The 22,450-nt window shown below is 37.8% G+C and overlaps 1 protein-coding gene and 1 pseudogene across 5 annotated transcripts; both read right to left on the reverse strand.

The window, feature by feature from the left end:
* Nucleotides 1–5,956: 5,956 nt before the first annotated feature.
* On the reverse strand, nucleotides 5,957–7,956 carry LOC101094491 (spindlin-2). 5 transcript variants are annotated; one of them, XM_045051027.1, is made up of 2 exons: nucleotides 7,634–7,956; nucleotides 5,957–6,905 (listed from the first exon to the last, which is right to left on the reverse strand). In XM_045051027.1, the coding sequence occupies exons 1-2, from the start codon at nucleotides 7,842–7,844 to the stop codon at nucleotides 6,127–6,129; spliced, it is 990 nt and encodes a 329-aa protein (XP_044906962.1). In that variant the 5' UTR covers nucleotides 7,845–7,956; the 3' UTR covers nucleotides 5,957–6,126. The 5 variants fall into 5 exon arrangements, with proteins under 5 accessions (XP_044906962.1, XP_011290066.1, XP_011290068.1 ...); XM_011291764.3 differs by having other exon boundaries at nucleotides 5,957–6,925; nucleotides 7,597–7,956; XM_011291766.3 differs by having other exon boundaries at nucleotides 5,957–6,925; nucleotides 7,681–7,955.
* Nucleotides 7,957–10,211: 2,255 nt separating this feature from the next.
* LOC101094742 lies at nucleotides 10,212–15,284 on the reverse strand (annotated as a pseudogene).
* Nucleotides 15,285–22,450: the final 7,166 nt, after the last annotated feature.

A 22,450-nucleotide genomic window follows, 5' to 3' on the forward strand; every position in this document is an offset into this window, starting at 1 on the left:
GACTTTAATACACCACTTACAACAGTGGATAGATCATCTAGACACAGGATCAAGAAAGAAACAAGGGCCCTGAATGATACATTGGATCAGATGGACTTGACAGATCTATTTAGAACTCTGCATCCCTAAGCAACAGAATATACTTTCTTCTCGAGTGCACATAGAACATCCTCCGAGATAGATCACTTACTGGGTCACAATACAGCCCTTCCTAAGTATACAAGAATTGAGATAATACCATGCATACTTTCAGACCACAATGCTATGAAGCTTGAAATCAACCACAGGAAGAAGTCTGGAAAACCTCCAAAAGCAATAGGTTAAAGAACACCCTATTAAAGAATGAGTGGGTCAACCAGGCAATTAGAGAAGACATTAAAAAATATATGGAAACAAACAAAAATGAAAATACAACAATCCAAATGCTTTGGGATGCAGCAAAGACAATCCTGATAGGAAAATACATTGTAACCCAGGCCTATCTCAAGAAACAAGAAAAATCCCAAATACAAAATCTAACAGCATGCCTAAAGGAAAAAGAAGCAGAGCAGCAGAGACATCCCAAACCCAGCAGAAGAAGAGAAGTAATAAAGATCAGAGCAGAAATAAACAATATAGAATCTTACAAAACTGTAGAGCAGATCAATGAAACCAAGAGTTGTTTTTTTGAAACAATAAACAAAATTGATAAACCTCTAGCCAGGCTTCTCAAAAAGAAAAGGGAGATGACGCACATATATAAAATTATGGATGAAAGTGGAATTATTACAACCAATCCCTCAGAAATACAAGTAATTATCAGGGAATACTGTCAAAAATTATATGCCAACAAACTGGACAACCTGGAAAAATGTACAATTTCCTAACCACCCACACACTTCCAAAACTTGAACAGAAAGAAATAGAACACTTGAACAGACCCATAACCAGTGAATAAATTGAGTCAGTTATCAAAAATCTCCCAACAAATAAGAGTCCAGGACCAAATGGCTTCCCAGGGGAATTCTACCAGACGTTTAAAGCAGAAGTAATACCTATCCTTCTCAAACTATTCCAAAAGTTATAAAGGTAAGGAAAACTTCCAGACTCATTCTATGAAGCCAGCATTACTCTGATTCCTAAACCAAACAGAGACCCAGCAAAAAAAAGAGAACTACAGGCCAATATCCCTGATGAATATGGTTGCAAAAATGCTCAATAAGATACTAGCAAATCAAATGCAACACCATATAAAAAGAATTATCCACCATGATCCAGTGGGATTCATTCCTGGGCTGTAGGGCTGGTTCAACATTTGCAAATCAATCAACGTGATACATCACATTAATAAAAGAAAAGATAAGAACCATATGATCCGTCAATCGATGCAGAAAAAGCATTTGACAAAATTCAGCATCCTTTCTTAATAAAACCCCCCGAGAAAGTCGGGATAGAAGGAACATACTTAAACATCATAAAAACCATGTATGAAAAGCCCAAAGCTAACGTCATCCTCAATGGGGAAAAACTGAGAGCTTTCTCCCTGAGATCAGGGACACGACAAGGATGTCCACTCTCACCGCTGTTGTTTAACATAAGGTTGGAAGTTCTACCATCATAAATCAGACAACAAAAGGAAATCAAAGGCATCAAAATTGGCAAGGATGAAGTTAAGCTTTCCCTTTTTGTATATGACATGTTATTATACATGGAAAACCCGATAGAGTCCATCAAAAGTCTGTTAGAACTGATACATGAACTCAGCAAAGTCACAGGATACAGAATCACTGTACAGAAACCAGTTGTATTCTTATACACTAATAATGAAGCAACAGAAAGACAAATGAAGGAACTGATCCCATTCACAATTGTACCAAGAAGCATAAATACCTAGGAATAAATCTAACCAAAGATGTAAAAGATATGTATGCTTAAAACTATAGGAAGCTTATGAAGGAAATTGAAGAAGATATAAAGAAATGGAAAAACATTCCGTACTCATGGATTGGAAGAATAAATATTGTCAAGATGTCAATACTCCCCAAAGCTATCTATACATTCAATGCAATCCCAATCAAAATTGCACCAGCATTCTTCTCAAAGCTATAACAAGCAATTCTAAAATTTGTATGGAACCACAAAAGGCCGCAAATTGCCAAAATAATTTTGAAGAAGACCAAAGCAGGAGGCATGAAAACCCAGACTTTAGCCTCTACTGCAAAGCTGTAATCATCAAGACAGCATGGTATTGGCACAAAAACAGACACATAGACCAATGACATATAATAGAAACCCCAGAAGTAGACCCACAAAAGTATGGCCAAGGAATTTTGACAAAGCAGGAAAGAATATCCAATGGAAAAAAGACAGTATTGCTGGGAGAACTGGACAGCAACAGGCAGAAGGATGAAACTAGACCACTTTCTTACAGCATTCACAAAAATAAACTCAAAATGGATAAAGGACCTGAATGGGAGACAGGAAGCCATCAAAACTCTAGAGGAGAAAGCAGGAAAAAACCTCTCTGACCTCAGCCACAGCAATTTCTTACTTGACACGTCCTCAAAGGTAAGGGAATTAATAGGAAAAATGAACTATTGGTACCTCATGAAGATAAAAAGCTTTTGCACAGCAAAGGAAACAATGAACAAAACTAAAAGGCAACCAATGGAATGGGGAAAAAATATTTGCAAATGACATATTGGACAAAGGACTAGTATCCAAAATCTATAAAGAACTCACCCAACTCCACACCCAAAAAACAAATAATCCAGTGAAGAAATGGGCAGAAAACATGAATAGACACTTCTCTAAAGAAGACATCCAGATGGCCAACAGGCACATGAAAAGATGCTCAACGTTACTCCTCATCAGGGAAATACAAATAAAAACCACACTCACATTTCACCTCATGCCAGTCAGAGTGGCTAAAATAAATCAGGAGACTCTAGATGCTGGAGAGGATGTGGAGAAACGGGAACCCTCTTGCACTGTTGGTGAGATGTAAACTGGTGCAGCCGTTCTGGAAAATAGTGTGGAGGTTCCTCCAAAAATTAAAAATAGATCTACCCTATGACCAAGCTATAGCACTGTTAGGAATTTACTCAAGGGATACAGAGACGCTGATGCATAGGGGCACTTGTACCCCAATGTTTATAGCAGCACTTTCAACAATAGCCAAATTATGGAAAGGCCTAAGTGTCCATCAACTGATGAATGGATAAAGAAATTGTGGTTTGTATACACAATGGAATACTACACAATTGGAATGAAATCTGGCCTTTTGTAGCAATGTGGATGGAACTGGAGAGTGTGATGCTAAGTGAAAAAATTCATACAGAGAAAAACAGATACCATATATTTTCACTCTTATGTGGATCCTGAGAAGCTTAACAGAAGGAAGAAAAAAAAAGAGTTTAGAGAGGGAGGGAGCCAAAACATAAGAGACTGTCAAAAACTGAGAACAAACTGAGGGTTGATGGGGGGTGGGAAGGTGGGGAGGGTGGGTGATTGGTATTGAGGAGGGCACTTGTTGGGATGAAAACTGGGTGTTGTATGGAAACCAATTTGACAATAATTTCATATTTAAAAGAATGAGTATTTTATTTGTTTCTTTTGCTCATTACAATATCATAAACACCTGTGCCTAGAAGACTGCCTGGCAGAACGCCCACCTAAGGAAAGTATTTGCAACATAAAGATCAAAGAATTGAATTCAAAGGCAATTGGGGTGAAATTAAGCCAAAAACAGGGCTAGGTATTTTCCCATGGATCTATCTACAAAACTATGAATTCAAATGTCTCCAGGGGAGAACTCGGATTTTTATTAGAGTGAAGTAGGCCAACTAGGTGGATGCCCAAGCTGAAACAGCATTCAGAGCCTAGAATGGGCTGAGCCCTTCCTCAGACCCAGCTGCTTGTATCCTTGTTCGAATATGTGCCCTCATCTGCAGTTTATTTTTTTAAGGTACATCATAAATATGGACTTTTTAAATGTGAAATCTCCCAAATGTCTAAGTAGCTAATTTCAAAATAGCACATAAATTACCAGGATCAAACAAAACATTACAGCTGACTGAAATTGGCCCATGTACGTGTTTGCTAGAGTAAAATGTGTGATGTATAAAAGAAAACTGAAGCCTGCTATGGTGAGATGGGTTTACTTTGGTAATTCTTCAGGCAAATAACTTCAGGTCATGTTGGGTTACACCTGCTTTTGATTTGTGGAAGCTCTCTGCCTCCCCCTCCATTTCCTATGCATGAAGGTGAGGAAGCGTAGGCAGTGGGGTCACCTTAACTCTTTCTTTGAGGGCAGGGGTATATTTTAGTGGAGTGTAGGGTGGGGAAACCAGAGAAAAGGTTTTGAAGGGAACTTCCTCAGCAGTACTGGGAATGGCATGGGGGAGAAAAAGAGAAGGACACAGACCCATGTGTTAGGACACAGTATCTTGGAGGAATTTTATTGGGATTATTGCACCCTCTCCCCACCAACACCACCCCTCTGTGTGGCATTATACAGTTGAGTATTTAGTTATACAAAATCACTGCTTGTAGCCCAATAGCTCCATGCCATTCATTTCACCTGGAAACAGAACCAAACAAACTTCCATCATAGCTTTCTTGTGTGCTTGGTGTGGGCAAGACTGGCCAAGGACTACCTGTGAAAGATCAGCAGCCACCTTATTTGTAGGGGTATAGTCTTGAATGGGGCTTTTGGGGGCAGCAGACATCTACTTGGAAGATCACTGATTGCTGCCACCTGTGGTTTCAGGAAGCTGCTGACAGAAATATGGACTGTCAAGTATTTCTCATGCCCTGGAGAGAAACATCAGGCTCAGTCCTCTGATGCGCCTCTTGTGTAGGGAGGCAAGGCACAGTGCAGTAGGAGAAAGAAGAGTGACGAGATTGCTGTAACTCGGTTCTTCAAGGTTTTATTCTTCTGCATAAAATACTTTCCAAATGCAAGGTGGCACATCTTTTAAGTTCTGAGTGCCCCATCAATCCATTCCTCACAACAATTGTTTATCCTGCAGGGGCAATGAACCAGGACCTTCAGGTCCAAGATTTACTGCACCTGGGTCCTGTGGGAAATGTGAGGAGTCAACCCACAGCCCCGTGTTCATGGGGTGCCATGTTAAATGTGTATAGGCTGAGGGTTGGGCTTCTGCTGAGCAGTTGTGGCATAAAATCCCTGGAATAAGAAAAGCTTTTTAGGTATATAGTTCACTCCTGCTTAAGTCTTGACTCATCCCTGTCAAAATGCCATTCTAGGGAACTTCCAACCCATTTGGCTTCTTTGACAGCTGTCACATCCTCTCTGCACAGAGCCAGGGAAGGCAATGTGACTACTGCCAGAAGTACAACTTTTTCCTGGGCCTTCCTATGTCTCGTGGGCCCCATTCCTCACACCTCCTTTTCTGTATTCACACTTACTCTGGCAGTCTTTCTGCTTGGAATTCTGTCTTCCTCAGTGTTCCTCCCCTTATGGCTCCTTATTCATGCAGACCCTTTGAGTACCCTCCAGATTCCTGCCAAATACCTCTTCCCGCTCCCCCTCCACCTTGCTCTAGACCTTGCTCTAAGTTACGTTGAGCCCCTCTCTACTCAAGGCATTCTGTTTGTTTTCTTCTAAGCCCCAAGATCTCATTCTCCATTATTCTCCATCCCCTTCCAGTTGTGTGCCTCTCTCTCTTAGGCCATCCCTCCCCCAGGGAGCCTCTCCATTTCTGGCCCTGCCCCACCTCTTCCTGGGCAGTCACCTCCCCTTCTCCCTCCCTCTACAGCCCATCTCTAGTTCCTTCTCCTCCCCCCTCTCTAGACCAGACCAGCTAAGTCCTATTCCATTTTTAGATGACTGATTATGATACTAGCTGAACTTTATTCACAGCCTGCATTTACAGCTGTCCCTTCCTTTCATGCCCCATCCACCAAACACACCCAATCTTTTCAACATGACAAAGTCCTTACACACAGCATGTCATGTCCACATAAATTTGTATTTTTCAAAACAAAACAACAGTTATGCTGGCAAAGATGTTGAATTAACAGGGACCCTTAAGCTTTCAATACACTGAAAAGCAACATTATTTTGCACATCTACAAAGTATACATTTGTTCTCACAAATGTGGCAAAGTTTACCCTAACAGTTAGGACTTTTTCACCAAATCATAGACATAGATATGGAAATCATCATCAAACTTGATGAAATACACAGAGGGTTTGGCTTCCACTTGGTGAATGACCTTGCCTGTCCTTTTGGAGCCATCTTCTTTGGTATATTCCACATGTTTACCTATGAGGCCATCTATAACTCCTTCTGGCTCCCTCTCTGTTGGAGGAGACTCACTGGACTCTGGCATGATACGGAGGTCTCCTTCTCTGTAATCATCTAGAAGCTGGTACATGTATAAGACAGGATCCTTCTCATAGGTAATATAAAACCAGGCTTTCATGATAGGTGCTTGGGCTAAGACCATTCCCCTCCATTCATCTTTGGAACCATGCTCACCCTCAAACATATGTTCCACAGCTTTCCCAATTATGGTATTTGCAAGGCACACATCTGTGACTCGAGAACATGGCACCTTATCAGGAAGGATTTTAAGCTTTAAAATCCTTTCATCTCTGTGAAGTTCCAGTCCATAGACACAGTCAATTCCATCATATTTGACCAGGTAAAGAGAGGGATTGATAGGCACCTGATCCAGAACGGTTCCTTTCCACTGCGTGATGGGCTCATTGCCTTCTTTCCATCCATGTGAAATTCTGCAGCCCACTATGTTCCTTCGGAGCTGGGATGAAGGTCTGCCCCTCTGCTTCTTTTGACAGGTCTTTTTCTTCCTCATATTTGTAGATCCAATGTGGTGATCATCAGTTTCCCTGGTTTGCTGATCTGCAGCTGCCTTTTTGTGAAGGGTCTTCATGCCTGCAGGAGGAGGAAAGGGGCTAGGGAGACATATTTGGTGTATTATAGTGTGAGATTTTTTCTCTTTGTATTTCAAACTTCTTGGGCACCAGGTACATTCAGCCCAAATCATTCTAATGTGTCCAGCTGGAATACTGGATATCAAAAGACTATTGCATGTTTGTCTTCAGTGCCCTCCCTCCAGGCTTCTTTGGCTGTGCTGCAGCATTAGAGAGGCGGTGAATGTTGTGGTCCTGGTGGTTGAGGCCCCAGATAGAGGGAGCAGGCTCTTTTGCATAATGCCTGATCCTCTGTTGCCATCCTAGGACCCCCACACCAAACACGGCTATTCACTATTTCTTAGCCTCCACCTCATTACTCCATTTCTACTAATGCCACTCCGCCTGCCCCCTGCCCATGGCCATCTATTCTTAATCCCTTTTGTCTCCCATCCTCATGCCTTCTGCCTGGTGTTCACCTCTCCTTCATGTCTCTTTCTGGTCATCCCCATTTTCCTGTTGAGCGCCTATAACAAACGTCTTTTCATGCCTGGCTACCTTTGTACATCATCCAGGTGCTCTTCAATTCCCCCCCCCCCCCCACACACACACACAAACACACACACACACACACACAGTCCCCAAATCACCCTTTTTAGTCTCCCTCATAACTCATCAGAATACCGACCCCAATTTTCTTGCTGGACACCCACCAACCCCAATCCTCCGGTTTTCTAGTCCAGTGCCCACCTCCCCACGTCCGGGGATCACGGGCCTCACGTGCCCAAATGGGACACCTTGCCGCGCTGCCTCCGCTGTGAACCTGTGGCGAAAGAGGATCAGCAGACGATGAGGTGAGTGCTTGCAGGAGCTGAGAGGGGAGGATCCGTAGGCAAGAAGGTATCTTGGAGCGCTGTGAGGAAGGCGGAGATGGAGGCGGTGTCCCCAGCACTCGGCTCATGGGTTCTCAGTCTCACTGTTGGCGGCAGCAGCACTGCCACATCTGGCTCCCACCAGACACAGCCGCCGCCGCAGTCTCCTCCCTCTTCCCGTAGCGCAGCTTCCTGCCAGGAGAGAGGCCTCCCCTTCCTGCCAAACACCGCGCTCCCCCACCCCATCCCCAAGTCTCACAACAACCGCTGCCCTAGGCTTGGGAGGCTCTCCTTGGCTCCCAGCCCCGCCCCTTTCCAAAGCAAGGAGCCTCCGGGACCACAACCCCTCCCTCCCTTGGCACCCACTCTTCAGGTCGGGGAGGCTCCCAGTCTCCTCCCCACAGCCCACTCCTCAGTGCCCTTGCCCCATCTGCTTTCTATCCTCGAGGAATCTGCCTTTTCTTTTCCCCATGCCCATCTAGAGTTATTATTTATAATACAGAAACCTTCCTTTCCTGTCATTAAAAGCAATTTGAAGTAGGAGGAGAGAAAAGCACCTCAGTCTGCCATCTTGACCAAATCTCGAGATAATTACCAGACTTTACATCTTGAGGATTTTTTTTTCCTTCTTTTTTACTTTTTCCTCTCTTTTAAAATTCTTCCACTGATTGCAAAAGAATTGCATGCACAGTGTGGACATTGTGTAAAATTCAGAAAATTCATCTGAATAAAATAATCCACTTCTTATTCCCCAAGGCTTGCAGCAAAATATTAACACTTTATATCCTTCAGCTTTTTTCTAATCTCCTAGTAATCTGGGATTAGTTTGCCAAATCAGTCATTAAAAATTCTTTTTACAATCATTTTTTATGACATTTGAAAATACAGTATATATAGCAATACTAGAAATACTAAACACTCTCAGTTCAAAATTAACTTTACTTACTTTTATTGAAGCCTTTAAAAGTAGAAATAAGCTATAATATAATATAATACATATTATATTATGTTATATAATTATATAATTATATATTATATATGGTATATATTATATATTATAATATAATAAAATATAATTCTCTTTTTCCTTTAGCCCAAATTCTATTCATTTCTCCCTCTCTAATGCTTACAATCATCATTCAATTTTTGTATATCCTAACGATCTTTAGATGTATATAGATTTAAATATACTATATATTATACTATACTATATATGGTATATGCTATATATGGTATATAAGATATAAAATATGTAATAAATATGGTATATACACTTGTGAATGGGTATTGTGCATTTTCTATATCTTATTTATTTATTATAATTTTTTTTAATTTTTTTTTATTTTTGAGAGAGAGAGAGAGAGGAAGCAAGCAGAGGAAGCACAGAGACAAAGACATAGAAACCGAAGCAGGCTCCAGGCTCCAGGCTCCTAGCTGTCAGCACAAAGCCTGAGGCGGATCTCCAACCCACAAACTGTGAGATCTGACCTGAGCTGAAGTCAGAAGCTTAACGGAGTGAACCACCCAGGGGCCCCAGTATCATATTTATTATTTTATTATTTTTTAAATATGAAAATTATTGTCAAATTGGTTTCCATACAACACCCAGTGCTCATCCCAACAGGTGCCCTCCTCAATGCCCATCACCCACTTTCCCCTTCTTCCCACCCCCAATCAACCCTCAGTTTATTCTCAGTTTTTAAGAGTCTCATATTTATTTTTAAAATGTACTGTGGGGAGAAAAATAATAGTTCTCTTTCAATGGCTCACACATGACATTTCTTGGAAATGGTTCTGGATCATTATAAACCAGGTGTATATACTATACAACTCATAAGATTTATGATGTCTCTATACTTTATAAAACTAACCAATTCTGTACTTAGTTACAACCTTATCTGGCACTTCTTTTTTTTTAATTATATAAATCCACTCTATAGATATTCAAGAAATATGTTCTTTTTTTCTTAATGATTACACTGTCAGCAAGTCTGACATAAAACTCTGGTATGTCTCATAATCTAACTTAGCTGAGCTTTATTTTAAACATAAGTTTTATCAAACATATGTTATTTTTCTGCAGCTTGTTTTGTTAATCAATATTTATTTTTTAAAATTCATGTTATATCTCTAACATTCTTTGTTACCTTTAAACTCTATCGCAGAATATACATGTATGATGATATATAAAAACTGCTTATAAAGTTTTCCAAAGTAGCTTTATTATTTTGCTTTCCTACCAGCATTGTACAGGAGTTCTATTTGCTCTGAATCCTCCTCAGCATTTGGTATTGTAAGAATTTTTATTTTAGCCACACTCATTGGTGTGCACTGACAAGTTGCGCTATGGTCTTAATTTGTATTTTTTTAATGATTAATGATGCTGAACATCTTTTCATAAGCATATTTGTCACCTGTATAATTTATTTGTTAAATGTTTTTTCTGAACATGTGTCTTTAAAAAATAATTTATTTTTTAATGTTTATTTATTTTTTTAATGTTTATTTTTGAGAGAGAAAGAGTAAGCATGAGAAGGGGAGGGGCAGAGAGAGGTGGGGACAGAGGATCCAAAGCAGTCTCTGTGCTAACAGCAGAGAACCGAACACAGGGCTTGATCCCATGAACCATGACCTGAGCCTAAGTTGGATGCTTAATTGACTGAGCCACCCAGGAGCCCTAAAAAAAACTGGGTCTGGGTTTTCTTATTGTAGAGTTTTGAGGATTTTATATATGTGATTTGTAAATATTTTTTCTCCCTGCCTATGTCTTGTACTTGCAGACTTTTTACTGTGTTCTTCACAAAACAAGTTTTTAATTGTGATAAAGTGCAATTTTTTTTTCTGTGCTTTGGTTCTATATCTAAAACTCTTAGCAAAACCAGTGTAGATTTTCTCTAATGCTTTATCCTCTAAATTTTAGAGTTTTAAACTTTACATTAGGTCTATGACCTATTTTGAGTTAACTTTTAAGATATGAGGTATATGCTGAGATTTGTTTCTTTGCATATAGTTGCCTAGTTTTCTGATACCATTTGTTAAAGACTACCCTTTCTTCATTGAATTGCCTTTGCCCTTTGTCTAAAATCAGCTGACTACATTTTGACTCTATTTTGGCCCTTTCTGTGTTATTCCACTGAACAAGTTGTCTATTCACCAACTCCCACTATTTTTCCCCCAGCTTTATTGACACATGATTGACAAAAATATAGTATATGTTTAGGTTGTACCACATGATTTTTAAAAGGTGTGAAATGTGGTATTTTAATATACCTATACATGGTGAAAGAATTGCTGCAATCAAGTCAGTTAATACATTCATCACCTCACATAAATTATTTTTTATTTTTGGCGATAACCCACTTTCTTAATTACAGAGCTTTAGAATAAGTCTAGAAATTAGATAGTGTGAATTTTCCAATGTTATTCTGTTTTTTTCTCTTTTAATATACTTTAATACTTTAATATACTTACTTGGCTCTTCTATTAAGTTTGACTTCATGTACAAATTTTATTTTATTTTATTTCTTAATGTTTATTTTTGAGGGAGAGATAGAGAGGGAGAGAGACAGAGTGTGAGTGCGGGGGGGGGGGGCGGGGGAGGGAGAGACACAGAATCCGAAGCAGGCTCCAGGCTTCTAGCTATTGGCACAGAGCCCAACATGGGGCTTGAACACATGAACTGTGAGATCATGACCTGAAGCGAAGTCAGACGCTTAACTGACTGAGCCATCCAGGCGCCCCAATCTCATGTACAAATTTTAGATTAAGCTTGGTGATATCTAAAAGAAAAACAAAACAACACAACACAACACAAAACAAAACAAAAAACTCTTGGTAGATTTTTTTTTCAGTCTGTAGATCAAACTGGGAAGTATCGATGTCCCAACATTATTAGTATTCTAATTAATCATCACGTGATATCTCTCCATTTACTTAGGTTTTTTATTTCTTTCATCAGTGTTTTGTATTTTTCTGAACACAGATTCCTGCACATGTTTTGCTATATTTATTCTTAAGTACTGAATTTTTTGGTGCTAATATGAATGTAATTTTCAGATAATCTCATATTCCAATTGCTTAATATCAGTATATACAAATGTCATTAACTGTTTTATATTGGCTCTATATCCTACAAAGTTGTTAAACTCACTTATTAATTTTAGGAGTTTTTTGGAATATACTTTGAGATTTTATACATAGACATGGTCTGTGAACAGAAAGAATTTTCTTTTAAAGTTTTATTTATTACAAGCATGTAGGCCTTTTTGAGGGGTCTTCTATAATCAATTTCCCTTTTTTCTCTTTTGGTTTTATTGCTATTATTTATGTGAGTAAAAAATATCTTAAATAATGTCTTGATATAATTATGGCTTTTAAGACAGCACTTTATAAAATGTACATTATATACATGTGAATTATGGCATTGGAAAGAATTTCAGAACTGTGATGTTATCTCTATCTTCAGCCACTTTCCAGTTATATTCAGTTATAGTTGGAGCTGATGACAATGGAACAGTTAGAACTTTTCCTTCCTTCAAGGCAAAATCACCTGAATTAGGAAGCATAAGGTCCCTATAGAGACCCACCCTATGGTAAGAATTTGATCTCTCTTGGGCTATTTCCTCTTACTACTATCACCTAGCAGAACTACCATGAGATAAAGTTATAGCCATCCAGCTGTCAATCCAGAACCTTCTTCAAGAAACAAGGCAAGAAACGGGCCCCTGGGTGGCTCAATTTGTTAAGCATCCAACTCTTGATTTCAGCTCAGGTCATGATGTCATGGTTTGAGTTTGAACTCTGCATCAGGCTCTGTGCTGACAGCATGGAGCCTGTTTGGGATTCTCTCCCTCTCTCTGCCTCTCTCTCTCTCTCTCTCTCTCTCTCTCTCTTTCTCAAAATAAATAAACTTAAAAAAGATAAACAAGGCAAGAATTTGGGGGATCCAAGAGCTCTCAAGCAGTATCTCTAGCTTCAGATTTTTTCTCTGCTTCTTTTATTATCATCATCCTCATCGTCATCATCATCATCATTTTCCTCATCCCCACCATCATTATTGCCTTTATTTCTTATCCAAACTTCTCTCTGTGTCTCTGCACTTTTCTTTTTTTTCTTTTCTTTTCTTTTCTTTTCTTTTCTTTTCTTTTCTTTTCTTTTCTTTTCTTTCCCCCCTCTCATTGGCCTGGTTTGGACTTCCAGTATGATGCTGAAATGTGGAGGTGAGAGGGGTCATTCTTGCTATTTTTAAAGATTCAGTCTTTCACCATTAAGTATGATGTTAGTTGTAGATTATTTATGGATGTCTTTTATCACATTAAGGAAGTTCCATTCCATTTGTTGTTCACTGAAAGTTTTTTTTAATTGCAAATACATGTTTAATTTTGTCAAGTGCTTTTCCTCCACTTATTGAGATAATAATATAATTTTTATTTTCTTGTTTGTAAGGAGAATTTATTTCATTGATTCTTTTTTTTTAAATTTTTTTTCAACGTTTATTTATTTTTGGGACAGAGAGAGACAGAGCATGAACGGGGGAGGGGCAGAGACAGAGGGAGACACAGAATCGGAAACAGGCTCCAGGCTCTGAGCCATCAGCCCAGAGCCCGACGCGGGGCTCGAACTCACGGACCGCGAGATCGTGACCTGGTTGAAGTTGGACGCTTAACCGACTGCGCCACCCAGGCGCCCCGATTTCATTGATTCTTATAACAACTTTATTGAGATATAATACATATACTATAAAATTAACCTTTTAAAATCATACAATTCAGTGGCTGTTAGTATTTTACAATATTGGGCAACCATAACCACACTTGGTTTAAGAAAATTCCATTTCCCCAAAAAGAAACTTTGTGCCGATTTGCAGTCACTGCCTATTTCTCTGCAGAGCCCAAAGACGTAGGCACCCACAAATCTATTTTCTGTGTCTATAGATTTGCATATTCTAATCAATTTATATGGATGAATCATACAATATGTGATATTTTGTGTCTGGCTCCTTTCATTTAGCAAGATTTTTTTCAAGGTTCATCCATTTTGTAGCCTGTATCACTTATCACTTAATTTATTTCCAAATAAGTATCCATTGTATAGAAATCCCATACTATTTATTTATTTATTTATTTATTTATTTTTTAACGTTTATTTATTTTTGAGACAGAGAGAGACAGAGCATGAACAGGGGAGGGTCAGAGAGAGAGAGGCAGACACAGAATCCAAAACAGACTCCAGGCTCTGAGCTGTCAGCACAAAGCCCGATGCGGGGCTCGAACTCATGGACCGTGAGATCATGACCTGAGCCGAAGTCGGACGCTTAACCGACTGAGACACCCAGGCGCCCCATATTTATTTATTCATCAGCTGATAGACATTTGCTTTGTTTCTACCTTTTGGCTGTTGTGAATAGCATTGCTACGAATATTTGCATACCAGTATTTATGTAGATATAATGTGTTCATTTCTCTTGAATATACACCTAGGAGAGTCATATAGTAACCTAATGTTTAACATTTCAAGGAACTGCCACACTCTTTTCCAAAGAGGTTGAACTATTGTTTATTCCCATCAGGAGTATGTGAGGGTCCCAATTTCCTCTATATACTAACACTTGTTATTACTTATCATTTTATTAATGACTGATGATGTTTATAATTTTTTCCTGCACTTACTGACTACTTGTATTTCTTCTTTGGAGAAACATCTATTCAAATAATTTGCCCATTTTTAATTATATTTTCCTTTTTGACATAAGATTTTTAATGTTCTCAACCTAAAAACCAACTGAGAAAGAGGCACTACTGATGTCTTCATTCTTCTCTCATTTTCAAAAAGGTCATTCCTGTGAACAATTAATCAGATCCTGCCTGATGTTGTGGTCCTATCAGTTCCAGCTGTAACTGTTGAGCAGCTTCCCATAAACCACCTTTGAGATTTTTTGCCATTTTTCAGGGAGTACTTCACATCATAAATTATTAGAAATAAATAATTGAAGGATCTCAAAGAAGTCTAGTTCTTCTTCAGGCAAGTTAGAGTTGGTCAGGATTTTGATTAAATAGCCAAAATCATAACCACTGTGAAATTATAACCATTTGACCCCTTTGCAGAGGACCACTCCTGATGTCATAAGAAGTTCTGTGAAGTAATGGGTCTCAATTCCTTCCTCACGTTTTTAAAAATGGATACCAGATGTTTTTAGTATCACTATAGAGTCCTGGGAATACATGTACTCCATCAAATTAAATTTAAAATTAAACTACCAAGTTGAAGTTGTTGGAGGGTATTCTCTTTGCTCATTCATAAATGTCAGTTCTAGCCAACTTATATTTAAGAAGTCTACATTATATTGCAAGAGTTGGTACTGATAGTCAGCCTTCCTCCTAAATTCTTGCAGCCACACCCAGAAAATCAGTGTCCATAGCAACGCAATTATATTTTCAGATAACTGAATGAATTTTCTTCATCTCTTCATACAGGTTGCAAGCCCAAACTTCACAAATTATTTGGTTACAATCTACAGTTACTGCTGGCATAGTGAGAGAAGTAGTCTAGATGTCAAGCATCAAAATGTTACACTTGATTGAAGATTTGTTTGTTTCATAAAACACTTTATTTTTAAATTTTTGTACTTATGCCCTTAATCTGGCACTCCTCTTCCTCCTCCTCACCATAGAGACAACAACCATCTGTAGTGTAGGTGTCAGTAGCTGAGGCAGGAGCAGGTGCTCCAAAGACACTTCATGCCCAAGAATTGGGAAAGGGGGTGGTGGCCTACACAACACCATGCTGTATCCTTGCCTCTTGCACCCATATTTTTCTTTTTTTCCTTTATTTTATTTTTATTTAATTATTTTATTTATTTATTTTAATATAATTTATTATCAAGTTAGCTAACATACAGTGTATACAGTGTGCTTTTTACTTCAGGGTAGATTCCCATGATTCATTGCTTACATACAACACCCAGTTTTCATCCCAACAAGTGCCCTCCTCAATATCTATCACCCATTTTCCCCTCTACCCCATCCCCCATCAATCCTCAGTTTGTTCTCAGTTTTTAAGAGTCTCTTATGTTTTGGCTCCCTCCCTCTCTAACCTCTTTTTTTTTTCTTCTTCTCCCCCATGGACTTCTGTTAAGCTTCTCAGGATCCACATAAGAGTGAAAACATATGGTATCTGTTTTTCTCTGTATGACTTATTTCACTTAGCATAACACTCTCCAGTTCCATCCACATTGCTACAAAAGGCCAGATTTCATTCTTTCCAATTGCCACGTAGTATTCCATTGTGTATACAAACCACAATGTCTTCATCCATTCATCAGTTGATGGATATTTAGGCCTTTCCATAATTTGGCTATTGCTGAAAGTGCTGCCATAAACATTGGGGTACAAGTGCCCCTATGCATCAGCACCCCTGTATCCCTTGAGTAAATTCCTAGCAGTTATATTGCTGGGTCATAGGGTAGATCTATTTTCAATTTTTGGAGGAACTTCCACACTGTTTTCCAGAGCAGCTGCACCAGTTTACATTCCCACCAACAGTGCAAGAGGGTTCCCATTTCCCCACATCCTCTCCAGCATCTATAGTCTCCTGATTTGTTCATTTTAGCCACTCTGAATGGCGTGAGGTGAAATCTGAGTGTGGTTTTCATTTGTATTTCCCTGATGAGGAGTGATGTTTCCTTTTATTATTGAATTACAAGTATTCTATATATTCTGTACATAAGCCCCTTATCAGATACATGATTTGCAAATATGTTCCCTCATTTTTTTCTTTATTGGTAGGTATTTTTGAACACAATTTTTAAAGTATTTTTTAATGTTTATTTCATTTTTGAGAGAGAGAGAAGGGAAAGGGCAGAGAGAGAGGGACACACAGAATGTGAAGCAGGCTTCAGGATCTGAGCTGTCACTACAGAGCCTGATGTGGGGCTCAATCTCAGGAACTGTGAGATCATGACCTGAGCTGAAGTCAGACGCTTAACCGACTGAGCCACCCAGGCCTTCTAAGGCAGAAAATTTTTAAATTCTGTGGAATTTTAATCTATTTTTTGTTGCTTGTGGTTTTTTAAAATATATATATATATTATTATTTATCTTACAGAGAGAGTGTGAGCAAGCAGAGGAGGGACAGAAGGAGAAAGAGAGAGATAATTCCAAGCAGAATCCCATGCTAAGCATGGAGCCTGATATGGGGCTCTATCTCACAACCATGAGATCATGACTTGAACTGACATCAAGAGTTAGATGCTTAACTGACTAAGCCACCCAGGCGCCCCACTTGTGTTTTTTTAAATGAATTTTCTATCGTTTAATTCACTAGAGAAAAATGGAATCCCTAAAACAAAATTCCTCTCTCTTTGGCAAAATTAAATCTGAAAGAATTTATAGTCCACTTTTCTCACTGTCCTCATTTCTTATTTTGTTCACTCTTGTTAGGAATTGTTTCATTCACAGAGTTGCAATTCCTTTGTTCACAGCTGTGGCCTGGAACATTTTCCACTGAGATGGGTGAAGCTTCCTCAAACCCATCTATAATTGGGCTAACCCAACCGATTTGTCTCTCTGCTCTGGTTTTCTGAAGTTCATAATAATCAGGAGAACATACAAGTATGTCAATGGATCTTACACCCACAAAATGCAAACTAATGCCAATCCATGACATCAGCTTTTTTCCAACCAAAGTTATACCTCTAGATCTCAGCATTTGGTGTAATCCAGACCACATTAGTGTTGGCAGTCAAAGAACCTAGCATAGACTTAATGTTTTCTTGGGAAACGGGAGTAGGCAAAGGAAATAGTAGAGGGAAAATCAAAGAGGTGTTTCATATACTTCCTTTTCTATGAGACAATTGTTTTTATGAGATGATCACATTCCTTTTTACACCATTTTTTATTTAAATTAAAGTTGGTTAACATACAGTATGTTTCAGGTATACAATTTAGTGTTTCAACACTTACATACAATACCAGATGATCATCACACTCAAAAAAATGCCCCTTTAATCTCCTTGTCCACCTCCTGTCAAGTAACCATGAATTTATTCTGTATAGTTAGGAATCACTTTCTTGGTTTCCTTCTCTTTCCGCCCCACTATGTTCATTTTTTTTCCTTAAATTCCACATATGAGTGGAATCATATGGTATTTGTCTTTCTCTGACTCACCTAGTTCTATTAGCATAATACTCTCTAGCCCTATTTACAGCAATGAAAATTGCAAGATTTCATTCTTTTATGGCTGAGTAATATCCCACCACACACACACACACACACACACACACACACACACACACCACATTTTCTTTATTCATTCATCAGTCTGTGGACACTTGGGTTCTTTCTATAATTTGTTTAATAAAGATAATGCTGCTATAAACATCAGGGTGAATGTATCTCTTCAAATCAGTATTCTTTTATACTTTGGATAAATACCTAGTAGCACAATTGCTGGATAATAGGGTAGTTCTCTTTTTAACTTTTTGAGGAATCTCCATACTGTTTTCCAGAGTGGCTGCACCCATTTGCATTCCATCAACAGTGTAAGAGGTTTCCTCTTCCTCTGCATTCTTGCCAATACCTGTTGTTTCCTGTTGTTAATTTGAGCTATCCTTACCGGTGTGAGGTGATATCTCATTGTAGTTTTGACTTCCATTTCCCTGATTATGAGTGAAGTTTTAGCATCTTTCCATGTGTCTGTTGGCCATCTGTATGTCTTCTTTGGAAAAGTTTTTATTCATGTCTTCTGTCCATTTTTAAATTGGATTATTGCTTTTTTGGGTGCTGTGTTTTATAAGTTCTTTATATATTTTATGAAATTAAACCTTTATCAGATATATCATTTGCACAAATCTTCTCTGGCTCCAAAGGTTGACTTTTAGTATTGTTGATTGTTTCCTTCACTTTGCAGAAGTTTCTTATCTTGATGAAGTACCAAATATTTATTTTTGCTTTTGTTTCCTTTGACTCTGGAGACATGTCTAGTAAGACGTTCCTATGGTCAATGTCAAAGACGTTATGGCCTGTGATCTCCTCTAGGATTTTCTTATCTTTCATGCTTTCTTATCTCACATTTAGGTCTTTAATACATTATGAATTTATTTTTGTGTGAGACAGTGGACCAGTTTTATAATTTTTCATGCTGCTGTTCAGTTTTATCACCACCATTTATTGAAGAGACTGTTTTTCCCCCATTGGATATTCTTTCTTTGTTGAAGATTAATTGATCATGTATAGGAGGGTTCACTTCTGGATTTTAAATATGTACCATGTATCTATGTGTCTATTTTTGTATCAGTACCATACTGTCTTGGTCACAACAGTTTTGTAATATTACTTGCAGTCTGAAATTGTGATGCTTCCAGCTTTCCTTTCCTTTCTCAAGATTGCTTTGGCTATTCAGGGTCTTTTGTGTATTCATACAAATTGTAAGATTGTTTGTTCTAGCTCTGTGAAAACTGCTGATGTGTAGATTGCTTTAGGTAATATAAGCATTTTAACAATATTTGTTCTTCCAATCCATGAACATGGAATGTTTTTCCATTTCATTGTGTCATCTTCAATTTCTTTCAGCGGTGTTTTATAGTTTTATTCATAAAGATATTTTACCTCTTTGGTTAGGTTTATTCCTAGGTATCTTACTGTTTTTGGTGCAATTGTAAATGGTGTTGATTACTTAGTTTCTCTTTCTGTTGCTTCATTGTTAGTGTATAGAAATGCAACAAATGTTGGTACCTTCATTTGGGTACCTGAAAATTTACTGAATTTGTCTATCAATTCTAGCCATTTTTTGGTGGAGTGTTTAGGGATTTCTGTATAGAGTATCATGTCATCTGCAAACAGTGAGAGGTAGAATTCGTCCTTGCTGATTTGTATTTCTTTTTCTTTGTGTTGTCTGATTGCTGTGGCTAGGACTTCCATTACTATGTTAAATAACAGTGGTGAGAGTGGACCGTCTCTCTCTTCTGACCTTAGAGGAAATTCTCTCAGTTTTCCATATTGACAACGATGTTAGCTGTGGAGTTTTTATACATGGCCTTTATGATGTTGAGGTATTCTCTCTCTATTCCTACTTTGTTGAGATTTTTACCATGAAAGGATGTTGTACATTGTCAAATGCTCTTTCTGCATCTATTAAAGGGTCATTTGGTTCTTATCATTTATTTTATTAACGTGGTGTATCACATTGGTTGTATTTTCAAACAGTGAACCACGCTTGCATTCCAGGAATAACTACCATTTGATCTTGGTGAATAATTCCTTTAATGTACTATTGGATTTGACTTGTTAGAATCTTAGTGAGAATTTTTGCATCCAGGTTCATCAGGGATATAGGCCTGTAATTCTCCTTTTTAGTGGGGTCTTTGGTTTTGGAACCAAGGTAATTCTGGCCTTGTAAAATGAGTTTGGATGTTTTCTTTACATTTTTGTTTTTGAGAAAAATACCTATTATGTGTTTGTTTGTTTTTTTTGTTTTTTTGTTTTTTTTTTTGTAAATTACTGATAGAATTCCCCTGTGAAGCCATGTGGCATTGGACTTTACTTATTGGGAGATTTTTGTTTACAGACTTAATTTCCTTGCTGGTTATGGGTCTGTTCAAGTTTTCTATATATGCCTGTTTCAGTTTTGGTAGTTTGTATGTTTCTAGGAATTTACGCACTTCTTCCAGATTGTCCAATATGTTGGCATTTAGTTTTTCATAGTTTTCTTATAATTCTTTGTATTTGTATGGTGTTGGTTGTGATCTCTCCTCTTTCAGGTGTGATTTTATTTATTTTGTCCTCACCCTTTTCTTTTTTATAAGTCTGGCCAGGGGTTTATCAATTTTATTAATTCTTTCAAAGAACCAGCTCTTAGTTTATTTTATCTGTTCTACTGTTTTTTTGTTTGTTTGTTTGTTTGTTTCTATATCATTTATTTCTTCCCCAATCCTTATTATTTTCATTCTCCTTGCTTTAGGATTTCTTGGCTGATCCTTTCATATCTCTTTTAGATATAAGGTTAGGTTGTGCATTTGAACCTTTTCTTACTTCTTGATGTAGACCTGCATTGCTATATACTTTCCTCTTAGGACCACCTTTGCTTCATTGCAAAGGTTCTCACCTGACATGTTTTCATTTTTATTTGGCCTATGTACTTTTTAAATCTCTTCCTAAATTTGTTGGTTAACCCATGAATTCTTTAGTAGGATATTCTTTAACCACCACGCATTTGTCATATTTCCAATTTTATTCTTGTGTTACATTTCAAGTTTTATTCCATTTTGGTCTGAAATTATGCATGGTATGATCTCAATATTTTAGTCCTTATGAGGGCTGATTCATAACCCAGTATGTGATCTATTCTGGAGAATGTTCTATGTGACTTTAAAAAATGTGTATTCATCATTATGATGAAATGTTGTGAATATATATTGGAAGTCCATAGAGTTACTTGTGTCAATCAAAGCCATTGTATCCTTGATGATTTTCTGCTTAGATGATCTATCCATTAATGTAAATAGAGTGTTAAAGTTCCTTACTATTATTATCACTGAGTTTTTATGTTTGTTATTAATTGATTTATATATTTGGGTTCTTCCATGTCAGGGACATAAATATTTATAATTGTTAGTTCTTGTTGATAAACATCTTTAATATGATATAGTGCAGTTTAACTCTTGTTAGTCTTTGGTGTAAAATCTAGTTTATCTGATATAAGTATGGCTACTCCAGCTTTCTTTCGATGTCCATCAGTCTGATAGATGGTTCTCCATCCCCTCACATTCAATCTGGCAGTGTGTTTAAGTCTAAAATGAGTCTCTTGTAGACAGCATATACTTGGGTATTGTTTTTCAATCCATTCTGATACCCTATGTCTTCTTGTTGGAGCGTTTGTTCCATTTACATTTATAGTAATTGTTATTAGATACTAATTTAGTGTCAGTTTATTATCTACAAAGGCATTGTTTCTTCAGATTTTCTGTGTTCCTTTCTAGTTTTTCTCACTTGTGGTCTTTTCTTTCCACTCAAAGAATCCCCTTTAATATTTCTCGTAGAGGTGTTTTGTAGTCATGAAATCTTTAGTATTTTTTTTTGTCTGGGAATTTTTTTTATTTTTTTAATTTTTTTCTATTTTTTTTACTAATGTAGTTTTATTTATTTATTTATTTATTTGATATAATTTACTGTCAAATTGGTTTCCATACAGCATCCAGTGCGTATCAAAACAGCTGCCCTCCTCAACGCCCATCACCCACTTTCCCCTCTCCCCTACACCCATCAACCCTCACTTTGTTCTCAGTATTTAAAAGTCTCTTATGGTTTGCCTCCTTCCCTCTCTCTAACTTTTTTTCAGCCCCTTCCCATCCCCCATGGTGTTCTGTTAAGTTTCTCAGGATCCACATATGAGTGAAAACATATGGTATCTGTCTTTCTCTGCCTGACTTATTTCACTTAGCATAATACTCTCCAGTTCCATCCATGTTGCTACAAAAGGCCAGATTCCATTCTTTCTCACTGCCAGGTAGTATTCTATTGTATATATAGAAACCACATCTTCTTTATCCATTCATCAGTTGATGGCCATTTAGGCTCTTTCCATAATTTGGCTATTGTTGAAAGTGCTGTTATAAACATTGGGGTAGAAGGGCCCCTATACATCAGCATTCCTGTATTCTTGGGAAAATTCCTAGCAGTGCTATTGCTGGGTCACAGGGTA

Source organism: Felis catus, chromosome X (assembly GCF_018350175.1).
Source record: "Felis catus isolate Fca126 chromosome X, F.catus_Fca126_mat1.0, whole genome shotgun sequence".
Lineage (NCBI taxonomy): Eukaryota > Metazoa > Chordata > Mammalia > Carnivora > Felidae > Felis > Felis catus.

Coding starts and splice junctions, on each gene's coding strand:
- LOC101094491 (XM_011291764.3), bottom strand. CDS start 7,844: ATGAGCCGAGTGCTGGGGACACCGCCTCCATCTCCGCCTTCCTCACAG. Junction 6,926..7,596: donor AAACCGGAGGATTGGGGTTG/GTGGGTGTCCAG, acceptor ATGTCTCCCTAG/CCCCTTTCCTCCTCCTGCAG.